Raw genomic sequence first — 23,436 nt, forward strand, 5'->3', positions numbered from 1 at the left:
GAACTATCCTCTATCACTTCAATGACCTGTTTTCTGGATGGTACTTGAGGAGAAAAGGGTCTTGATCTAGTTGTATGTGAAGTCATAAGAATATTCTGTTATGTAAAGTTCTAAGATTTTTATGCTGAGGCCATGGTCCACACAGTTCCAGGAGGATTTCTGAACTCTGAGAGCCTTCAAAAGTCCTAGCTATTCTTATCTTATAAGAAATTCTCTGTCTTCTTTGTCTTCATCTATAAGTAACTGTCCTAGCCTTTAGATGTATAGATGCATTGTCATAGTCTTTGTCTAACACCTGCAAGCTACATATCAGAAGTGTTTGATTAATATCTGTATTGTTTATTTTATATGCCTCCTTTTTTCTTTGTTCCTCATTTTTGTACAATTTTTTTACTCTTGATCCTATCTTGTAAGTAATTTTTAATGTTTATCTAATTCTTCTGTAATAGTTCTCTAATAATTCTTAGCTCCTGCTCCCTTTCAAAACAAGAACCTTGCAGAATGTTTCTCATTTCCCCTGGCAGTGTATTGGGCTTTTAGGACTCTGGCAAATAGGCTCAGGAAGCAGTACATGGCTGCCTTTCTTGGGCATAAACCAGCAAAAAAACTAGAAGCTATTTGTGCCATGTGTAGTTGGTATTATGCTTCTTTGTCTGTCTGGCCACCTGTATACCCAGGAGCATAATGCACCCTCCTGTATTTCTCATAGGGACAAGGCTTCTGGCTTTGTAGGTTTTGCTCTGAATAACCCATTTATATGCTGTTACTCCTTAGCAGGTTGTGGTGCAGGTGGGGGCTGAGATCACCCTGTTTTAAAACATGCCAGCTTCTGATCTGTTTAAAAGAGCAAGCTGCAATTAGAAGTCAGATTGCTTAAGAATACAGATGAGCTCAAGCCAAAACTACTTAAATAAAATACCCCGTTAACTTTGTAGATTGGCACATCTAATAGGTGGATGATAAGATGGGGAGGAATCATGTTTCTTCCTTTGATTTCTATTAAGAATTTTGCAGCTCTCAGAAGTAGGTAAGATGACTTGGGCGCCTCATGGAAGTCTCAGATCAGTGGTCTGCGAAGAGCTTCAAGTGAAAGATGTAAGAGGTGCCTGTAATGGCTTAAAATTTGTGGGTTTGTGTGAGGTCATCTTTATTTGACAGGGATTTATTATACATATAAAGGAGATTAATAATAAGAGGACTTGCGTTTTTGTTTTTTCCAAACATTGACACCTACAGTATAGGTTGGAGGGCTATAGGCAGCTGCAGTGTAGTGCTGTCTCAGTTATTCTTTCCGTGGACCTGACTCTGTGCCATACCTCTTCTAGTCACTGCTTGGATTTCTAACAGAAAGCAGCTTAAGGCAGGGGACAGCTTAACCTTCTTCCATACTGATGGAAAATTATGCTGAGACTTTCATAATAAGTTGCTTTTACAGCTTTTTAAGTTTGCCTCTCAGAAAAGCTATTTAAAAGCTGTCTTCTCAATAGGACAGTGGCTTCCAGCATGTTCTATGCAGTTTTTTTTCCTTTCAAACACCAGGCAGTGGTACTCACTCAGAACAAGGCATCTGTTTTTTTAATACTGCTAATTGGCATTTGTTTAGCATCTGGAATTTTGATTCATAACAGCATAATGGCCCTTAAGCGAACATTTCCTTGACGAGACATTTTTTAAGTAGTCTTTTCAGTGGCAGTGGTCAATGAAGGATTTATTTTAAGGGGCTGACGTGTAAACTTCAGGAAATTTGCCTTCCTACCTCCTGCATGTGCACTGGAGGAAAAGACATATGTTTAAATTTACTATTGTGTGAAAAGTAGAATTTCAGCAGTTATAAACATACTCTTTCTCGGGACTAACCAGTACATGGACCAGTATGTGCAATGCGTTTGTTCTGGTTATCTCCCACCAAGGGGAATAAAGTGGATTCTGCTAATGCTGACATTGTACAGCACAAGGCATACGTACAGAGATAAGAGCTCTTAGTGCTTGTCCTTTCTTTTTCTTCCCCATTTCTCCAAATACTGTTGTCTGCAGTTAAAACATTAGTCTCCATCTAGGTTCAGTTGTGTTAATTGCCATTTGACAATTTCCAAGCTTATCTGGGAGGAATATTGAGAGAGAATGGAAGGGCACTAAAGGTAGGAAAATTGAGATGAAGAAATGTGTAAGTATGTCTTCTCATATATGGACAGATGTGTGTTGTTTATAGATACGCATATATAGGAAAAGTCATATTTTTAATAATGAATATTATTTGACTGAACAAATAGGAACGCAGACGGAACTGGCTAGAAGTAGGCATCATGACGCATAGGTGGGCGAGAAACCAGCTTTTCCCTTCCCACACACGCTATGTCCTGGCAGAGTGTCTCAATCTCAGTGCATCCCGTTCCCTACTGTTGCACTGTTGAGCCCTGGTAGCACTGCGGCAGCCTACCATATTCTCTCATTGCTCTGCCATTGGAATTGAGGGACCAGGGTAAATATGAGATTATCAAAATCTTCAAACCTCCTGCAGTGGCAGGGTAGAGAGAAATTGCTAAACCACTCTTCAGATTCGCGTTGTGCTCTCCAATTTTTGCTTCTTTGGGGTAGGGTTGTTAGTGAGTTGTTATTACAAATAATGTATGATTCATCCATGTCTGCTAGCTATTAGGAAAAAAAAATGAGAAAGAGGCAAAGAAACAAGTGCAAATGAGGTAGGAAAGCCAGAACACAATCTCTGAAGTAAATAAAATTATTTTTGTAGGAACCCTGTGTGAATATGATGGGAAGACTGATACTTACAGATTGCCTTCCTTGGTTTGTTTCTAGTCAAGAGTATAATTGGATCTATAGAAATACTGTCTGCCTCTTTGCTCTTTAAGAGTACTGCTAAATGGAACAGAAGACAATGCAGCCAGCCTAAGTGAAGGTCAAAGCTTGATGAGATCTCGTGGCTGCCCAGCCTCATCTTTTATGCAGTCAGCAAGATTGTTGCTTCTCCAGAGCACTGCTCCGCTACCATCATGCTGCCAGGTTAGGACAAGTCTGATCTCTTCTGGCCATGTGACCTGACGGCATACAAGTATATATTTTTAATTCTGCGTCAGCGCCAGTGCAGAGATGGAATTGTTGATTTACATCGGTGTGAGGCATCACCGCCTCCTTCATGAAAAACTGGCTGTGCTCAAATCTGTCCTCCCTATTGTAAAATTAACATTTTCCCTTCCACTTTCCACTCTGTTATTACTGTAACATGTTTGTTTGAACCTGCTTTAATTTTTTATCATTTGCCTGTGATGTGATGGCTTAGGTATGCTGGCTATTATTCCGTGGATTTTGTGTCAGAAGGCATAAATGGGTGATTGGCTAGCTCCAGGATGCTCACCAATTTCTCATCTGTATCTTTATTCTGGGGTAATACTGTTCATAGGCTCTATAACCTTCACGATATCTTTCTGACAAAGTGGATTTGTTCATTACATCAAATTTTAGCGTTGAGTCAGATGATGGGTATATTCACCGTCTGGTGGACCTCAAAAGCAGGAACATTTTTCTCATATTTGGTGTAAACTTGACTTTATCTAATTCCTCTGCAATTAATGTAGGGGAACTATGGAAGTAGATAGCTTTAAACACTGGTCACATTCCAGTCATCCTTGGTTTACTAGTATTTAAATGTGTACCGACTCATTCTATTCTTCACCTCCAAATCATGGCTTAGTCAAGTGGTGCAGAGTTTAATTAATGCATCCTCTGCAAATCAGTCCTTCTGGCCCTTTTATCACTTTTCTTGCTCTTCTGTTTTTAATTCCCTTCAATTGATTCTCCAAGTTCTAGTACTAAAGTTCACAGGAATGTGTGTTATCAGTTTCTAATTGCTCACAACCCTTTGTGTTATTTCTCTGTCCTCCCTGGCCCTCGCTTCACCTCCTAATTTAATATAGCTCAGTGTAATTAATGTGCTGTTTAACTTTTCTTCCAGATCATTAACAAAGATGTTACACAGAAGCAGTCATGTCACTATCCCCACCACATCCCATTGGACCCTTTCTTCTACCTTGATAACTTATCACTTGTCGTAATTACTCTTTTTAGATATTCCTGCAGCCAGGTCTCAGGTTTGTGTTACTAGCTTTGACAAAGTTCATTTCCATTAATTTTTCTAATTAGTATGTATGTTGTATTATCAAACGGTATTCTGAAGTGTTGGGCTGCTTGCTGGCTGTGTGCCAGGGGACTAAAGAGCCAGGGTCATGAAAATTATTGCCTCCTTCCTGACATGAGGGAAAGACAAAAATGCAGCCACTTGAATCGTAGTGAGGTAGGCTCGAGGCCATCGCTTCTCCAGGTACTTCACTGGCTGCAGCTGATGTGTTGACAAACTGTTGTTTGTTTAAACACTCTGATAGACTTAGGTGACCTGTTTCTTATAATATGTATTGTTTATCACCATTGTTTTGTTGTTCTCTAGACAGACTTCTGACCTTTATTCCTTAATTCCTGGATACGGGCTTTTAAGGATGCTCTTTTCTTATGCTAGTGCCTGATGTGGACAGCTCCCATGAAGACAGCCAGGCTCTGCTCCCAGTCGCGTCCATGCCAAACACCTTGCTGAACTGGGATCTGAAAAGCTGATGTAGCTCTCCCCAGCTATCTGGTAGTTCTTGTTTCTTCATGAATTTTTTAGGATGATTCCCAGTGACTTGGAAATTTGATTCCTTTAGTACTTTTGACTGCATATCACGTGGAGTATGTGCAATCTTATGATACTTTTTATTAATAGATGTATTATCAAATGTATCCCTGTTGTGGTATCCTCTCCATTTCCTTGATTTTCTTATTACTGTTCTTAAACTTGTTCATCCTATTCTGCATCCCTCCTGTGGCTGTAGACAATTTTTCATTGGAAAGTTGAAATTGTTATCTGGCCAAATCTGCAGTGCTGTCCCATCAGGGGAAAAATATCTTCCTGATCCTTGCTGTTGATCAGCTTGTGTCCTGAAGCATGATAATTGCTCACTCTTGTTATTTTTAAACCTGACTAATGCCGCTACATATGTTATTCTTCCTTATATAAACACATAATCCTTTTTTAATCTTGCTGAAAAAATTTGTCTGTATAATATCTTGTGGTAGAGAATTCTATGGGCTGATTTACGGATAGCATTAGAAGAGGTCTCCTGACAATCAGTTAAATGTGCTGCCTCTCATGTTAAATTGCCCCTTGGTTTTCTTATGTAACAGGGTGCATGAAGAGTTTAGTTAATTTCCATTCTATTTGTTTTATACATCTATAATCCCTTCTTGCTTTTGTTTCTAAAATAAATAGTCAGTCTTTAAAACATATCATTTGTAAATCCCCCTCTTGTATGCCTTTAATCAGTTTATACTTCGGGAGTTTAGTTTTGTTCTAGTTTTCTTGCTGAGATGAGAAGATCAGAAGAGTGGTGCATTAGTGTGAAAGCTATGGCAGATTTACATAATACCACTTTACTTTTATTGTGCTTTATCCTTTGTTTATACATTCAAACATGTTTTTTATTGTTCTCTGCCTGTGCACAAAGCACCTCTTCAGTGACATAGTGCCAGGCTTTTTGGATGAGTTGATGGTGGAATTTGACTGTTGTAAGTCACTGTCCTGTTCTTTATATTACCACCAAGGTATATGTATAGTTGTTTTCATCTGCTTTTCTACTGTGTGAGTGGCTGAGAGCCTTTTCAAAGATAGTCACTGCTAATATTTTAATAATGAGTGTTACTGGGCTCATAAGCAAACTTCACCTCCTTGCTAGTTATATTGGGATTTTATTGTTCTACAGGGGATAGTAAACTTCACCATGTTTGCTCCTAATCCCTGGAATATCCTGCTAGTTGTATCTTTCCATTTTATGACCTGGCTATCTTTCCCTGCTTCTTTGCTTCCCACAGCTTTACAACATTACTGGCACAGGAGAGCATTTTCACTTGGCGACGATTTTTTTTTTTCTTGATAGCTGCTTGTGAGCAACTTAAGAAATAAAATGCTTCATGTACTAACAATGCACAGTAGTTGGGAGGCAGTTCTGCTGTCGTCCATAGTCACTTGAGTGTTATCTTTGTACCCATCCAGTCCTTCCCCTCAGAGAGAACAAGTCTCATCGCTCTGTAAATGAAGTTACCCACCTGCTGTTATTAATAATGCATTAGTGCTCCTCATCGAGAATTATAGATGTTAAAGATGCGTTGCAAGCCTCCAGAAGGCAATGTGTTTGTCCCCAGAAATACCTAATGTAGGTAGCGGTGCTGCAAACCACAGCACTGTATATAAGATGAACCTTTATTGTCGCCCATTTTACCATGGGTTTTGTGCTTTGAAACTTCCACTAATACTGTTGTGTTTTATTGATGGATGATTTGTGTTATATATAGTTTTATTAGTTCACGGCTGAATTAACCTTTCACTTTCAAAACAACAAATACAATCATTATTTATTATGCATGGGCTGTTCTCTCCAAAGTGAAGAATCGGTGCGTCTGTAGGGAGCAATAGTCAAAGACTTGAGCAGTTCATACTTGGGCTGTCTTTAAATTTGTTGGGCAGTTCATGTGCTGCTCTACTGAGATTAAGGACGGACAGACAGTTGTCATATTTGGCATGGAGTGAGCGTTTCCTAAAGCCAAAGCTGCCCTGAAAAACAACCATCCCTGAGTTTAAAATACTTGGGGGTCAGAGTTTCTATACCTTCCCTGTGCAGCTATGGAGGGAAGTTACAAAAGCCTGCTGAATTTATCACTTCTCCTGTGGCGATTTCTTCTTGGCAGAGTGAGAGAGATGAGTTGCTTAACTTCCAAATGAGATGAATAGAATTCTCAGTGGGATTGAATTATTTTTAGATGTTCTGTCATTGGGGTTTCTTACCCCAGTGTTTGATGCTTTTGGCTGAGATGATGAACCTGCTCTGAACCTATTCCACATGCCTGATTGAGTGTGTGCTTGCGTGCTCTCGCTCACTCTCTCCCCGTCTCTCTTTTCCATCCCTGTTCCCCTAAACCTGTGGTTCTGAGGGGAATTTGTACTGAGCTTTGTTCCATTAGGTGTGGACCATCAAACCTGTCTCTTGAGGGGTTAAGGCACAGTTCTTCTACAGTTATTCTCTCACTGGACTCCTTAAAATATTGTGTTTACACAGTACTGATCTTTTCAAATTGCATCCTAGCTAATTTATCCTACAAAATATTTTGTACTTTTTTTATTAAGAACATAGTCTCATAATGTCTGGCAGTTTGGTTAATAAGTTTACATCTTTTTGTCTGAGGGTGTTTGTTTAAGCAGTAGCATTCCCACTGTTTTTAAAAATGTTCCATGATGATTCTTAAAGCTCAGACACTTCGTTACATTTAGGTATAAGAATCAAACAGCAGTGTATTTTGTGTTGAAATAAGTGTTTCAGAGAAATACCTAGACAATAAGAAAAGAAAGGGGGGGGGGTGTCTTTTTAATGGTACAAGCTACAGTTATTAGCCTTGGCAGGGATTTCTTCTTTAAAGAAGGAAAAGGAAAAAAAAAAAAGTTTCAGTTAGATAGTATTGTTGCAGATAGAAGTTTATTTTTCATCACTACATCTTTTTTATATCTGCATTCAGTATTTAAAAGTATTTCCTTTGGCAAATGGAAGTCGAAAAGCTCTGCTCAGTTCTGGCACGTGTGAATTTTTCATGCTGCTCCCAGGTTGTCCATCTGTAAGCACTGGCCCTGCATGAACTGCCAGCAAGGTGCAGAGAGCAAATATTGCAAATGTTTTCAAGTCTTTTGAGGATAACCAATAAGTACACTCTTTGTTTGAATTGTTTTTATCCTTAAGTATGTTCTTACCCTAATATTATTAATTTTTTTTGTATAGTCAACTCTGGATAGCCTTATTCAACCCCAGATAGCATATTTATTTCATTAGGGAATAAATTATGTTCAATTAAACCAAGAACATGTTTCACTAATGTTAAAGCAATGACAATTTAAAATTGTGAATGCACACAAAAATGAATATTTACGGTCCCCCTCTGAGTGGGATTTGGAGTGATTCAATATAAATACTTTTGGACCCCTGCTGAACTGGGTCAGCTTTGTCTTATCTGCCCTTAAGGGGAGAATAACATGTTATTTCGTGTTTGCAATTTGAGTAGCCTGAGAGGTGCTGGAATGAAGCCAGGGTCCACCAGATCTGAATCCCTGTAGTTGGGTTTGTTACCTTTTATGCTGAGAGGTCAGAATATATGAAAGTGCCTTTGAAAGTGCTATACATCCTCTACTTGAATTCCAGCAATAGCCCCAAGAGAAGCCCAAGAGCATATATTGATTACAGGGTTTTTTCAAAGGCACTTTTTCAATACGAGGACCAAGAAAAGTGCAGGAACATGGGTAGAGTTTGAGTGGCACACACAGCTAAAAACACTTCTTCCCTTTTGACAGTACCTTTTCCCCCAGCACGCTATGTGGATTTGTGGGGGTTTTTTGCAGTATCTAGATATCAGACCTTTTCTTTTCCGCTTTATTTCCTATTTCAGGAGAATATAGCAACTTTCACCCCTAAGGAACCTGCTGGCTGGCAAGCCTCAGAAATTGAAGGGCAGCCTTAAGTGTAGCACTCCCTTCAGACGCAGAAAACAGATTCCTTCTTCCTTTGTCCCCTGCAGCACCATCCCACAGGGCATCCCAGTTTCTCTGTGCTGCCTGTGGACAAGTGCATGACAGGCTCTGATGTGTGCGAGCAGGTTGTTTCCTACACAAGTATTTGGGAGAGGATGATCTGCTTGTGCTGGAAAGATCCTACAGCCAGCATCAGGTATGGATAGGCTTTCAGCAATATGTTACCATCCAAGTCTCAATGGAAGAGAGGAGACAGGCCATCTTGCTGTATTTGCTGAAGATGTCATGGGTGTGGGCATGAGGAACTGTCGATTTGGTGGGAATATTTTTTTTTTTTTTTTTTTTACACTTGACAACTGAGCAGGACTGACTTGGTCGTTCATCGAAAGAAGCAGAGTGAGAACGAGTGTGAGGAGAGAGAGAACCCACCTACCAGGTGTACGGAGAAGGGAATTGTGCAGTTTCGAGAAAGGTTAGGATACAGGAGTGAATTGTGTATTCAAGAGGGACCAACTGAAGGGACCAACGAAGAAGAGGGACCAACTGAATGTAAAGGGACCAAGAATAACAGAATGAGGAAAGGTAGAGGGGGTTGAAGGGTGTGCTTGTTTAAAGGGAAGAGGATACATTTTGTTTCAAAAGGAACACTGAAAGTATGGGAAGATAAAGGCAAATATGAGACTGGAAAATTGGTTTAGAGATGCTTGTAGTGTATGTCTTGAACCTGACCAAATGCAGGCTTTGCTGTTTGGAAACAATTTCTTTTCCAACAATTAACCTGGCATCCACTGATGAGGAGAGGGTGATAGCCCTTTCCTTTGAATACTGTAGAATCATAGAGCAGCCCAGGTTGGAAGGGACCTCGAAAGATCACCTGGTCCAACCTTTTGTGGGAAAGGGAGCCTACATGAAATTATGTAGCACCCTGTCCAATCATAGATAAACCTCATTTTCTTCCTGAAGAGGTGAAAGAGATGTGAGCTTTTTCAGACTAAAAGATTACAGATAAAGTATTCTTTTGTTGTGATGGCCTAATTCTTATGAGTCTGAGAGATGAACAAGTCACATACTTCAGCCTGGCTGAGTCACCTGGAGCCAATAAAACACTCTTGCTTTGTCGGTGTTCTGCTTAGGAAAGAACAGGAGACCTTGTTTGTCTCCAATTTGCTGATTTCTGTATTGCAGGAGGCAGCTGCGGGCAACATCTGTCACCTGTCCCAAATGCAGCTTGTGGAGGCTTGCCTTGCAAATGTGTTCAAAATTAGCTGTACTCGACTTCTAGCAAAACACAGATGATGGGAGAGAGGGCTGGCCCTAGCTGGCTATCGCTGTCACTAGACCTTTACTAAAGTAAGGCTGTAGATCTGCTGGCTCAATCCACACCAAAAGAACATTCACTTTGAGCAAATTCTACCAACCTATAACCAGTCTATAATATTCCTAACAAACGTGGTTTCACTCACATGTGTTTGGTAAATCTCCTGATGGCAGTGCACAGGGTACAGTGTCTCTGTACAGCTGTTCTGTGAAGGAACAGAACAGATTTGGCCAGTAAAATTTTGCTTAATCCTATTGGATTAAGAACCTCTGTATTTGCTTTGACCATGCCAAAGAATGTATGTGCATGTATGTTTGCAAGCCCTGGAAATATTTTGACACAACATGGTTTATTTAAAATGCATATTATGCTCAAAGTAATTTAAAGGGCTATAGGAGAAAATCAAATGTGCAGGTGTTGAAATATTTCTGTGATTTCCCCACACATACAGATGCATACACTCCTTTGTATATCAGTGGTCAGATGTACTCACGTTACACTACTGGTAATACAGCAGTAGCTCTTGGTGATATCTACAAGGAGAGAACTATGAGGAGAGGCTGAGGGATTGTTTATCTGGGAAAGAAAAGGCTAAGGGGTGATATAAGGCAGCCTACTGCAATGGAGAAGGGAATTAGATGACGGAGCCAAACTTTTCCCCATAGTGGCAGATGCTATAATGAGGCAGCAGCTGCAGATTGCTGCTTGGGAGGTTTTTGTTGAACATAAGGAAAAATTTTCTCACTGGAAGGGTGATGCAGCACTGGACTGAGTTGCCCAGAGAGGTGGTAAAATCTCCTTCACCAGAGGTTTTCAAGACTTAGCTAGATAAAGTCAGAGTTAGGCTGACCTAGTGTTGGCAGTACACCCACATTGAGCAGGAGGCAGGCTACATGATCCCCAGAGGCTCCCTCCAGTTGGACCAAAAACACGTCTTTGGTCTGCGATCGTTTGGTGAACAATTGTAGTTCAGGGTATCACTGTCACTAGACCTTTACTAAACAGATTACTTGAAGATTTAGTATTTTTAGATCACAGGTAGATTTCTGAGTTGAGTTTTGCTTCAAAGCAATACCAGGACTGGTATCTGAAGTCACTAGTATGTGAAATCTTTTGAAATTTTCCATTCTGGCTAGTGAGAGTATTGAAATTACAAATTATTGTAAGATTTACCTGCTATATCTAAATTTAAAAGGACAACCTGGGTGCAACTGTGGGTGCAATAGAAGCTCATAATAACAGACATCTTGTACTTTTATTCTGACTAAGACTTAGAAACATGGCGTGTAAAGGGGAGGTAGGAACAAATACTGATATCCAAGACTACTCCTTATTAAATGATAATTGTGGGGTTTTGGGTCTCTTGTATTATAGTTGGAATTCATTGAAGTGCGCCTGTAATGTGAGTAGTGCTAATTATTGCAATTTGAAGCTATCACATACTGGAACTGTCATTGACAATCTAGTCCTGCCTTTCTTCCTCAGAGGAATCCCAATACGGCATGTTCTGTAATCGTTGTCAGCGGGAATCACTGCTGAGTTTGGACTCAGTGACAGTGCACTGATTGATTTATTACTGGCATCAATTTCCCTGTTTCACTTCGGCAACTTCTCATTTTAGGGCTTCTTCAGTAAACGTCTGAAAGGGTCCATCAAGAGGACAAAGAGTCAGTCAAAGCTGGACAGGAACACAAGTTTCCGTCTCCCATCTCTCCGCAATGCTGATGACAGGTAAGGTTCAATGCATCTCCCAAAACAACCTCTCCTTGTCCAGAGGCACTTCACAAAATCTACATGCAGCATGCATATGCACTCACAGAACGAGAGCAAGGAAGAGGATTTATTGTTAAACTGGCAGATGGGTGGTTTTTGGGCTGACTCTAGTATGTTAGAAGTTATTTAGTATACAATGTACTGCTGACACAGGACTGAAAACTTTTTCTGCTCTTAACAGCTGATGAAAAGTTCAGATTAAGCATATGGACTCAAATACCTTTTTCTGCATCTGTTTCAAATAAGCTGCAGACTTTAAATTTCATGATACAAAACCATTGAATTGATCAGCTTTAGAGAAACTTGCCTTGATGCATGCAATACTTATCCACAGATCAGTGCCGTGGCCAATATGACGGATTATGCTGGTGCAAGCAGATCGGTTCAGCTAGCACTGGCAAAGCACAGAGACGTACTTGCTAATGTTGGTCGATTGTATAGTTGCTGCAGTGTTACTACAATGAACAGACGGTCTGTTTTTCAGAAAACTGGAAAACTCAGTAACTTCTGACCATCTTAGTGCTCCATTTGGTATATTCTTGCTTGTTTAGTTTCTGGCTGGCAATTCAGGCTGGGAACGGATTGTATACGAGGCCAGCAAAAGCTCATACACACAGTTTTTCGTAACTATTTGTAAAGTCTTTTGATTGTTTTCATTAAACATTACTCTGTGTTACATTCCACAGTAGCCCAGCAGGAGAACTAGACTGAGTGAAAAATAGGTTGCCCTGTACTTAAGGCCACGGCAGGCTTCTGTGATTTTACATTGTTTAGTGCATTTTCCCTTCTCCTTTAGCTGAGTTGAATTCATTAGTTGTATCTGTCATGCTGTGCTGCTTCAATCAATGGTGCTATCTTCTCCATCTGAAAAGCAGCGTCATAAAATCATGGAGCTAGCAAGGCTTCAGATGTTAGAGGTCTTCAGGAGTCACAGAAAAGACCATTGCTTACCAAATATGACTAACAATGTGGATGATGTTGCTCCTATAGTCATAGTAATGTCCACCCAGTCTGTTTTGAGTCAAATTTTGTTATAAATCCCTATTTTCAGGGAGTTGCAACATGGCTATAAAAAGCAACTTGGTGAGCCTAAGCATGTTAAATAATGCCACCATGTGATAAAGTACCTGTTATTTTTACTGTTGTTTGTAACCAGATTTGCTTGAGTTTTGTAATGCAAAAATCTCTTCTCTGTAAATAATGTATTTGTCTTTCCTTAACTTGGTACTCATGGTGATGTGCACTGATGATACTTCCTTTTGCAGTGTAAGGGAAATGTTGTTCTGGGAAAGCCAATAAATTTAGCTATAATTAATCCCTACAACTTTGGTTTAAGACACGGTATTATACACAGCAAAACTGCCTTCTCTTTAAATCTGGATCCTGCTCTACTCCCTGCCAGTGTGGGCATGAATTGTCAACTAGACCTGAATGAAACATGGATTTTCTCTAATTGCTTGCAAAGCATAATATCCAGTGCATGCGGTGATGGCACTAAGCATAGCTGGTCTGTTCTGTCAGTCCCCTCAAGTCTCCTTCGCATGGATTTAAAAAGGAGGATCCAGGAGCAAATGAACTGAGAAGTTCCAGTGGCAGAGTCCACATAGACGTTTGGGGGACGGAGCCCTGGCAAGCCAACGATGTGCAGGATCTTAGACAGGGACAAGCTGGTGGTTGCTCTTTAGTTTTGATCCTGTCACCCTCCTCCTTTGGCCTGCTACACTAAGCCTTATAGCAATGCATCTTGCATCTGTAGGGCAGGAGATGGGACAGTGTTTTGGGGGTTTTGTGACTTGATATGGTTGCTTGCTACTAATGGAACGAAGTATTTTTGATAACCAGTCCATGTGATCTTCCTCCTTTCAGAGGTATGTGTGCTGAAGTAAACAGAGGGCACAGTTTGGAGGCAAGGGAGATCATTTGAGAGTAGCCAAGCTATGTGGAAAGCAAGCTGAGCTGAAGTTTATTTGGAGATAAATCTTTGCACAAATGAGTATTGTTGTTGAAAAGCATGAGCCTCACCTCAAGCTGGTTGAAGCCTCGTGCTGCAGGTGAGGGTCACAAATTGCTGATATGTTTTCTTTCCAAAAAGAATTTAGCAGCACTACTCAGCCTTCTAGTTACCTTTTGTTGGAAAGATTGAAGGTTTAATGGAGTTCTCTTTGCATTTGTGGTCTAATCAGACAGTGCACCAATTGAATATACCAACTTTTGAAGTTTATGGTTAGAGATATTACTTTTCCAATTGTATTTTATAAATAAAACTGTAAAGGAAATTCAGTTCCACTGTAAAGTGAAACTTGCCAATAATTTCTCCCTTCCCTCCCATATGTTTCACTCTGTATCTAAGGGTGCCTGAAAAATGCATTTGGTGGGTAGAATAGCAGGAAAAACAACTTGGAAACCATGTGGGAATGAAGCACTGAAGATGAGGAACAGATTAGTATACTGGGAGGAGATGGGCTGGAGGAAAGAGGAGGCTAAAAAGATTGATTTGTGTTTAAAATTATGCTGTTGTTTGGGATTATTTCCAATGGGACAAATCAGGGACAACTGTTTCTGTGTGAAAGAAGATAACACATAGCAGCTGACTCTTAATTCATGAGAGGGAATTGCCATTCTCTCACCTTCTGCTCTCCCTGCTTTCTGGATGAGTCTCGATCTGTTGCAGTAAAAACTTTCCTGTCCTGCCCCAGTGAGTCAGCCCTTTGCCAATTTAAGCAGGCGATGCTAGGTGATGTCATGGTGTTATACAGGTTTTCAGCGCCAGGTTTGCTGATAGCATCTACCTTTTCTTGCTCTGACAAATACAAGAGCCCTGCCTTCAAAGAAAGTATCATATAGCCTTATAAATTAAAATCCTGCAAGGATTAGAAGGAAATAGAGGCTGCTGTCATGTTGCTTTTCTCATGCTTTTGAGGTGTTTCGGTCCTGTTAAGAAACAGGAGAAGTTTATAGATAAATACCTATAAAATTCTGAGTAAGGAAGATTAGTTATCCTGGTGCATATCAAGATTTGGGATACTGTAACACTGCATGCCATTCCAGATGGTGACAGAGGATGAATGCTGTCTGTTCAGAGTTAATTTAAAATAGAAAGGATTCAGGAATGCTGTAGGAAGGAGTGATGGAGATAAGTTGCAGATTTTTTCATAATGAGATTTTCTGTTTCAGCAGAAAGCAATTGGCCACAACCTACTTTTTCTGGCTTTTAAACTTCATTTCAGTCTGGGTTAGTGGATGGGGAGAGGAGAGAGCTGCGGTGCCCCTCGAGAAACGAGCCCACTGTGTGTCAGCATCCAGGTGTCCTGTATGAATCCACAACCTCTCAGTCTGTATCACCTCTGTTACTCCAGGTTCAGGTTGTTTGCTGGGCAGTTTGTTTTACTTGAAAACTCATGGTTTGTCTTCACAAGGCACTAACATGAGAACGCTTAGACTCTGCTCGGTTGTGACCCATGACAGATGTGAATGAAGCTCTTCAGACGTGTGGCCAGTACGTCATCTCACCAGGTTACCAACAGCTCTCACCATGAGGCTATCTGGCACTGTGTTACCATATCATCTTTCACAGCTTTTCTAGCCTGTTTCCCACTGCATTCTTTGAGCTCTTCAACCCACATGTTTGTCTCTAACATTTTCTCAGTGTCAGTAATATATAAAACATGTAAAAAAGCATGAGAAAAGACTTAAGGAAAATTACATTTGAAAGGACAGACCAAACTAATATTTTCAGTTTGCAGCCAGGAATTTGAGAGTATTTCCAAGTGGACCAACAGTTCTCGCCTCAGTTCTGTTTATGGTGAGGGAGCAAAGATGGTTGAGACTGGCTGCATATGGTCTCAGCGACTGCAATAAAGCTCTGCGGACAGCTGGGAGGGTTTTGCCCTGTTGGGATTTACTGCCACGTGGGAATCCTCCTGCTTTACTAAAAGTCATTTTATGGTATTATCAGACAGTCGTAGTTGAGCACAGGATCCATTGTGTGCTTGCTCAGAATGGGCTCCGGCAGGTTGCAGGGAAGCGGGTAGCCATGGCTCTGGGGTTCATGGTGAAACGGTATCGCTGCTCAAACGACAGCTTTTTCTACTTTCGGTAAGTTCTCGCTCCTCCCTCCTGGTTTCTTTACAGTATGAAAATAGCACAGATAGTATAAATAATAGAAGCAGGTCTTGCTGTGTTTTTTGTATTCATTCGTTCTAATTTAATCACAGTTTTCAAAAAAAGGTGGGTGACTTTTATCCTGATTTAGATGTAAGGATAAAATCTGTGTTACACAATGTGTTATTAAGGTTTGACTCACTCAGAGCTTATATTCGTTCAGCCTATCTGTTTCTATCTGCATACTGGAGTATGGGGAAAGGGGAGGAGTGGTTTGTTTCTGGAGAGACATCTCACTCCTGGTCCAGTGAACATACTTCTTTCAAGCAGTTTTTTCGATCCTCATGCAGTTGTTTTGTTTTTCAGTAAAAACTGAACAAGATCTCAACGTTAAGCCTATTGTCACAAACCTTCACTTTTGGGCTAGACTACTCTGTCCTGTCTGCAGGCTCACTTGACCCCTTTATAAAAACATTCTTCTTAATGGCTGATGCTTTTCTGCAAACCCCAGGCTCCTCCACATAGCATTCACCTATAAATCGCTTAGCAGCAAAATGAAACTGAATTGGTTAAGCATCTCTGGTCCAGCAAAACAAAATAATTTGAAACGTTAATAGCAGAGACCACAGTTACAGTAGAGTGAAGAGAACACTACCACTGTGAAATTCAGCAGCCTGTTCAGCTGTACCGTATGAGGTGTCTGTTAGACAAGCTGTGATCTGTAGGGAGAGCAGGCAGGCAGGCAAGGAAGGGCTTTGCAAATCTAGGATTCAAACAATGAGGCTTTGGGTAGGGCCTTGCAAGAAAAGACCAGAATCTCAATGGAAGGCTGAAGCAATATGCTCAGAAAAAGCCAGTGTTTAATTGCAGCTGAGTAGAACTTGCATGTAAACAAGTTACCCTAAGTTTCTGGTTTTAAAAAAATACTAATAATGAAACTGGTTAGACTTGTAGAATTGTTGACCGAGTAATAGGATGTTCTGCTAATTGGCAGTTGGAAAATGAAGCGGGGTGTGGTGCCTACAAAATGAACACTTGCACGGGGAAACCTGATGCTGCAGCACTGGTAGAGCGCACCTGTATCGCAGATGATGTTGCGGACATTAGGGTCCAGTTCAGCAGGGCTGGGATTTTGAATAGCAGCATTGAGCAGAAAGTTCACTGCATTACAGTTCAAGCTCTCTCCTGTGACTTTGCGAGTGGCTAAGTATTGAATTCAACTTTCTGATCTTGGGGAGTGTCTCTAAACACACGGGTATTGTGCTGGAATTATTTGAAGCATGCAGACATACAGTTTCGTGTAAGACCAGTGGAGACATGGCTTTAGCTGGGAGCTTGGGCTGAACAAAATCTCTTTTCAGAGTTCTTTGCCTTCACACCAGTTTGGTAAAGGAAAAAGATTATGGGATTCTGTTCCTTGGTAGTTCATTTCTATACATTTATTTTTTATCTTTTGGGTTATTGATGTCCACAGGCTTGTTTTCCAGGCAATATAGTGCTCTGCCTGGTAAGATCAGTAATTGAAAGTCTTTTGTGCTTTGTAGTTGGCTTCTAAATAGGTCAAAATCAGCAGGAGAGCTTCATAACCAGAGCTATTAGATTTTAACCCTTTATGCTACATGCCTTATAGACAGTAGAATATAATAGAAGTTGACTAATAGGTTGCTGTGTGCCATGGGCAGCCACTGAAAGCCAGAGGTTTCTAGTTCCTGGCTTACAACTGAGATCTTCCTGTAGTGGAAAATTAGCGAATTATGGTGTGCAAGAAGAGAGGGTCAGCTTGGGGTTGGGCCAGCAAGATGGTGTTGTTGAAAAGATCTTTTTCAGTAGCAGTCGCATGCTGCTGCCAGGTCAGTGGTTTCGGGCACTGGCTGGGCTCTGATTTAGAAGGAAATTATGCAGCTCTGAAGACCAGTACTCCAAAGCATGTGAAAAGAGGTGAGAAGTTTAAAATGTTCCCTGACGTGCTCCCCCTCCACCTGCTTTTCCTATTGGAAAGAAATTATGGAGAATACCTATGTAAGAATCGTTGGGTGCTGTTGGTAACTATTTGCTCTGAACTCATGTGTCGTTCCTTTGCAATCCTTTTGTTGTGTGCGGTAGTAGATAGAAAAAGCAGCAGGAAAAAAGTTGATCGTTGGAGGCTAATTGTAATTTAAAACAGGATTTGTGTTGTTAATGGAGCTGTTTAACAGAAACAGATTTGTACAAACAACCCTTCCCCCACCATTTGCATGTGCGATCTTCCTGTTTACAGTAATCTGCTTCTCTGGGATTACCTCTCTCTTAACAGATACTCATTTTACCAGTCGCTTCCTACCTAATACAGGAAAGACCCTGTTAATCCAGCCCCTTTGCTGGACACCGGGAAGTAAGTTAGTGGCATCTATGCCAAAGGGAAGCCAGCAAGCAATTTTCTTTCATTGTTACTTACAGCTTCAGAATATCAGATGAGGCTTTAAAGCAGCAGAGAACTATTATTGGAACTATTGCCTATATTGATTGGGATGCTGCTGACTGAGGCACAAGTCAATGATTTGCTTTGCAGATCTATCAATAGGTGAAATATATACCATGGTGCTTACAAACGCATGTACTTGTGTTTGTAAATGCATGTGGTTGCAGCTAACCAACAACTTTACGACATTGCTGTGGTGTTTATGGAAGGTAAAGTGCCAATTCTAAGCCACTTAATCAGTTTCTTGAGCTGGTTTAAATATGGTAACTTCAAGGGATTGCTCAAACAGATAGACTTTCCTCTGCCCCAGGAAGGACCCTGAGTCAACAAAACTAACCATGCTGCAGATGATCTGCAACAAAACAAAATGTTCAAAGCTAACTAGTTAGAAGAGCAATGAAGCAAATAGACACTAATAAAAGATTTAACTTGCAAGATGGTATGTGGAGGCATGGAGTACAATTGCTGTGTGTACCTGCCTTTGCCTTCACCCTGTCCCCAAAGGCTGTTGGGAGGCATTCTTGGAAGATGCCTCGCTCTCTCCTGCTGTCTTTAACTGTCCAGGTCTCATTAAACTCGTTGTAGGAAAAGAAGCAGAGGGACTTCTTTCCTTCTGGACAGGTCACCTTTGCCACGTCTGCGGAGCTGCCTCTCCCAGCTGCCGGCCCCCCCTAATCTGCTTACAGGAGGCTGCACCATGGCAACACGCACCCGGGAGCCTCTTCGTGTCACCCATGGGGCTGGGTGGGAGCACAGCCTACGAGGAGAGGGATTTCTTTACCGGTGCGGCTGTGACTTTTCTTCTTGCCCCAGCGTATCTGCCTGGCATGATGCTCGTCTGAAATTTGTAACCTAAGGCTTGAGGAAGAACTCCTCCTGGATTTTTCTGCCTTTCTTCCTCTCCCGGCAGGATTTGTTGTCTGAGAGTTTGTAGCCCAGAGAACGAAGTTTGAAAGGAAGGGCTGTGACATGTGGCACCGCTATGATTTGGGGATGCACTGCTAAGTGGCTGTACAATTGTTTCATGTAGGTGTGCTTGATTTGTCTTATTCCAAGTGCAGCCTCCGCTTAACTGGGATTTGTAAAATCTCCTTTTCTTTCTCCTTTATTTGGTAATTATTTTTCTTTCCCTTCTCTTCCCCCTCTTTGTGACCACTCCATGCTTTCCTTCTCAGACAAGGAGCTAAGGCGGGAGTTGGCTGCAGGCTCTCAGCCACCTCCCCTGCATCATGCACCCAAGTACTTTGTTAGGACTGGAATTGCTGGGAGTTTGGGATAGGGACAGAAGCCAAGTGACCTCAGCAGTGCTTTCTTGAGAGGAGAAATTAGAGAGCATTTTGCAGAGATGGTATTAAAGTGGTGTATTGTGGTGTGTTTATTTTAGACTTGCCCTACCTTAACTGCAACAAGTGTTCAATTATACATGGCTGAGGTTTTAGGTTTGCGTTGGTACAGCTGTTGCTGTAACCAGTTATAACAAAGCATGCACAGTGCAGCCAGTGCATTTGTACCAGTGCTGCTGTTTTGCATTTGAAATTGGTATCTTTGTAATATCCTTCTGATGAAAGGTTTTTGCTGCCTGCACTTAGGTCATTCAATATATTAAATGGGAACAAAGTTCTCCTTTACTGTTTAATAAATCTTATCGTACATGAATCTACTAGAATACCTTCAGCGTTTCATTTTGTACAAAAGAGCAGTCAGATGAACTCTGCTTGTAGCCTTACATGTATCCTTCATGATACCCAGGTTTTTGTTAGGCAGCCTTAGAAGGACTAAAGACGCCTTTTCCAAACGTGTGTTTTTTCCTTTCTGTTTTCCCATAGGATTGCTCAAGGGTAGGAGAGATTTGATTTTGCTAAGGTTACAAAATATGAGGATTTTTTTCTATAAGATCTGTGAGGGAAGTATATAAAAACTACTTATTTTTCAAAATTAAGGAAGCTGTTAGAGGTAGCTGTGCTTTTCACTTCTCCATAAATACATTCTTTAAACATTTTCCATTTGATGCTGAGCCTTGATACTGGGAATCGAATACAAGAGGAAATACTGTGAGGACAAACACAGGTGAGAAAGCATCATTTCAGAGCATTGCTTTTCTCTGCATAATGTATAGACAACTGATGCCTTTCTACTTTCACATCTGTTCTTTGTGCTCAGTCACACTTGCTGGATGTGCAGCCATATTTATGGACACACTTTCATGGATCACTGAACAGGCATAGGGACCAGCACAAGCTTCAATAGCTTAACAAAATCTAGATCTGCCAGGTAAACAGCTCCTTTTCTGCTGAGCTGGGACTCTGTGCTGCTGCTCTTGTTGGTTGTCTGTGAAGGCTTTGACGGAGTTCCAGCTAGAGGAAAAATAAGATGTGTGTGCAGATAGTGTTTACTTTTTGAAGTAGAAATGCTAGTTGTGCCTAAAGTATCATATGACTTTATTGCAGAAGCTTGTAGTCCAGGTGTCAGTTTGGAGTTAGAAGGAGCACAGGTGAAGCCACTGTCACCTATAAATTGAGCGCATTTTACAGTGCTGTTTGACAGCAGAGCTCCCTGCTATGCATGGATGTTGCATTAAGTCAAGTTGGGAGAATACAGAATACATTTTATAATGTTGCTGTTGGTTGCAAAAAGCTATGGCATAGTGGAGGGAGGGATATGTCTTTGAGAAGTATTCAAGAACTGGTGGGGGCAAAGAGAAGACTGCCTTCATAAAAAGGTACTGTGAATTTGGGAGATGCCAGCTCTGGTAGAGCTCAGGGATTTACAGGACAGTCAACTGAAAAAGAGAAGCAGTATGTGTTGTTGAGGGGAAGTTAAAAGAGAATGAAGGTATCAAAAAAAAAAAAAAGTGGAAACTGTTAAAACTGGAAGAAGCAGCTGAAGAAGAAAATGCAAAATTTAAATGTAGGTTACTGATTTGAGCATTGTGAAGTGGGAAATAATTTGCATATTTGACTTAGTGTAAAGGCTTTGTATGTTAAGAAAAATGACGTGTATTGGGAGGGGATCGTCTGCTCTAATGAGAGTAGCATTCTGTGTTGGTTTAGAGATTTAGAGATTGGTGTGCTTTTTGCTGTTAATACACAACATTTATCTAGTAATCTAGATAGCAGAAAATATTTTCAGTAATATATCCAAGTCTATCTGTGGGGTTTCTTTAAATTTCAGCACTTAAGTTCTGAACTTTTTGTTTCGCTGTTGTTTTTTCACTGATAGCTCAGCACCTACAATTTCTAGGTCAGTGGGAATGGACTTCTGGGCTTGTGTAGGTGGATGTTTCCTTAGGAGTCTGGGATTACTGGCCTCATGTTATTTTCATAAGGTTTACAGACTAATTGTAGAAGTTGTTCTGAATAAACACCAACAAGTTGCAGCTTTCTCTGGGATCTTGCCAACTGTTTTGGTAATTGTGAGAAAAAAAATAATGTTTCCTTTCCCCCTTCTTCTACAGATCACGTGGATTGCCAAAGCTGAAAGAGTCCCGTTCCCATGAGTCTTTACTGAGCCCAGGCAGCGCCGTGGAGGCCCTGGATCTTGGATCAGAAGAAAAAGTCTTTGTCAAACCACTTCACAGCAGTATCCTTGGACAAGACTTCTGCTTTGAGGTAAAGAATGCTCTCCAAATACGCAGCCGATTATATGCTGTCAGTTGGTCTGAACCCTTGCAGTATGTTGTTCTGTGACTTTGTAATTGGAGAACAGATAGCAGCCGCTGCTGTCCTGAGGTTTGGGTGGGGGCTGTCTAACAAGCATGCGATTTTTAAAGTCCTGGAGGCTAATGGCATCAATCACTCAATGGAGAGAAATCTTTTTCAATTACTGCGTCTTCTAATTGAAAAATCTCTTTAATTTGATAAATATCTAAGCATTTGTAGTTTGCATGCAAATGTATGGTTGAAACATACTGTTGTTCATAAGCTGTGGATTCATCCTCTCCAAATTCACCTAAAATTAAATTTAGAAAATATACCGTAACTGAGAAATGTGATTTCCAGTCAGAGCCCCCTTCCATTAGCTCAGCCCGTTTGCTGATTGCTAAAGGAGAAGCTTCACTAACTGCAGACGTGTTCGTTGCACCATGGAGCAGCATGCAAAGAGCCTCTTGCTGTTTCCACACAGGCTGCAGCGTAGCACCACGTAGCTCCTAGCTTTGCTCCGGACACAGGCTGTTTGTGTGAACACAGTCCTTACCTTGCAGGACCAACAGCGTTTTTGTGTGTGCTATTTGGATGCGTCTTAAGGCCATCGTAATATGTTGTGGCAGGGGCAGGTGACAGTCTGCCTTCAGCAGGATTAGTCAGATGTGTCTAAACTTCTGGAACAAAGATCTGTTTACAACCTGGAAAACTGCTCTGGCCAAAAACCAGTATATCAGGCCCTTCTCCCTCGGGATGTATCTAGGAACTGTTCCTGTTCGCTTCAGTCTCATTCTTCTGGTTGGAAGCACTTTCCAGCTTGCTTAGGTTTAGGGAGTTGAGTGAAAAAACTGGCAACAAATTGGCTCTGAGGCTGTTGCCTCAAACTGCTTTTTAATTGTGTGCACAAATGAATGGAAAGAGTAAATGAAGCTTGTCAGGCCACGTAGAAGTGAAAGAAACGAAGGTGGTTGCCTCCTGTGTGAAAGCAGAGTTGTGCATGACATCGAGTGTTGGGGCCAGATCACCGCGCAACTCCTTTGGTTTGTTTTAGACTGTTGCTGTAAGGACCCTTGGCAATATTTTGTATTTACTGAAGACACCATTTCCAGTGTGGTTTGCCTTATATTAGTACATTGTTAGTTCTGTCTGTCTTTATGCTGTTAGTAACCAAATCGTCTGCCTCTGGGACTTAACAGGGAAAACTGCAAGCATTTAATAGCTATGGATCAATTAACAAGTGTTTAAAAAAAAAAATTAACTGGTTGATTAAAGCCTTCTTTAGAAGTCTTTAAGAGGAGCCTCTGGTGCTCCTTATATGTTTCTTTAGTTTTATATTAATTTGGACTGACTTTTTTTTTTTCCCCCTCTCTACATTTTGTGGGCCTTTTAACCTCTTTGCCTTCTAGGTTCCCATATTGTTTTCCTGCTTTTTTCACATTTACTTTGGTGCTCAAGCATTGCTTATCTTCTTCCTTGTTTTTTGTAGCCTCTTACATGTCTCCTAGGCTTGCCTGAACTCAGCCTGTCATTTATATGT

At 41.0% G+C, this 23,436-nt stretch overlaps 1 protein-coding gene across 8 annotated transcripts in view; it reads left to right on the forward strand.

Annotated features, from left to right (window-relative positions):
- RASAL2 (RAS protein activator like 2) overlaps nucleotides 1-23,436 on the forward strand; it is a 189,362-nt gene that overhangs the window by 135,121 nt on the left and 30,805 nt on the right. For all 8 annotated transcript variants that reach the window (XM_075507904.1, XM_075507905.1, XM_075507906.1 and 5 more), the window contains 2 exons: nucleotides 11,548-11,657; nucleotides 21,713-21,866. In XM_075507904.1, coding sequence (XP_075364019.1) covers nucleotides 11,548-11,657; nucleotides 21,713-21,866 — 264 coding nt within the window. The remainder of the gene's footprint in view (nucleotides 1-11,547; nucleotides 11,658-21,712; nucleotides 21,867-23,436) is intronic.

The sequence above is a fragment of the Mycteria americana genome, chromosome 7 (assembly GCF_035582795.1).
Source record: "Mycteria americana isolate JAX WOST 10 ecotype Jacksonville Zoo and Gardens chromosome 7, USCA_MyAme_1.0, whole genome shotgun sequence".
Lineage (NCBI taxonomy): Eukaryota > Metazoa > Chordata > Aves > Ciconiiformes > Ciconiidae > Mycteria > Mycteria americana.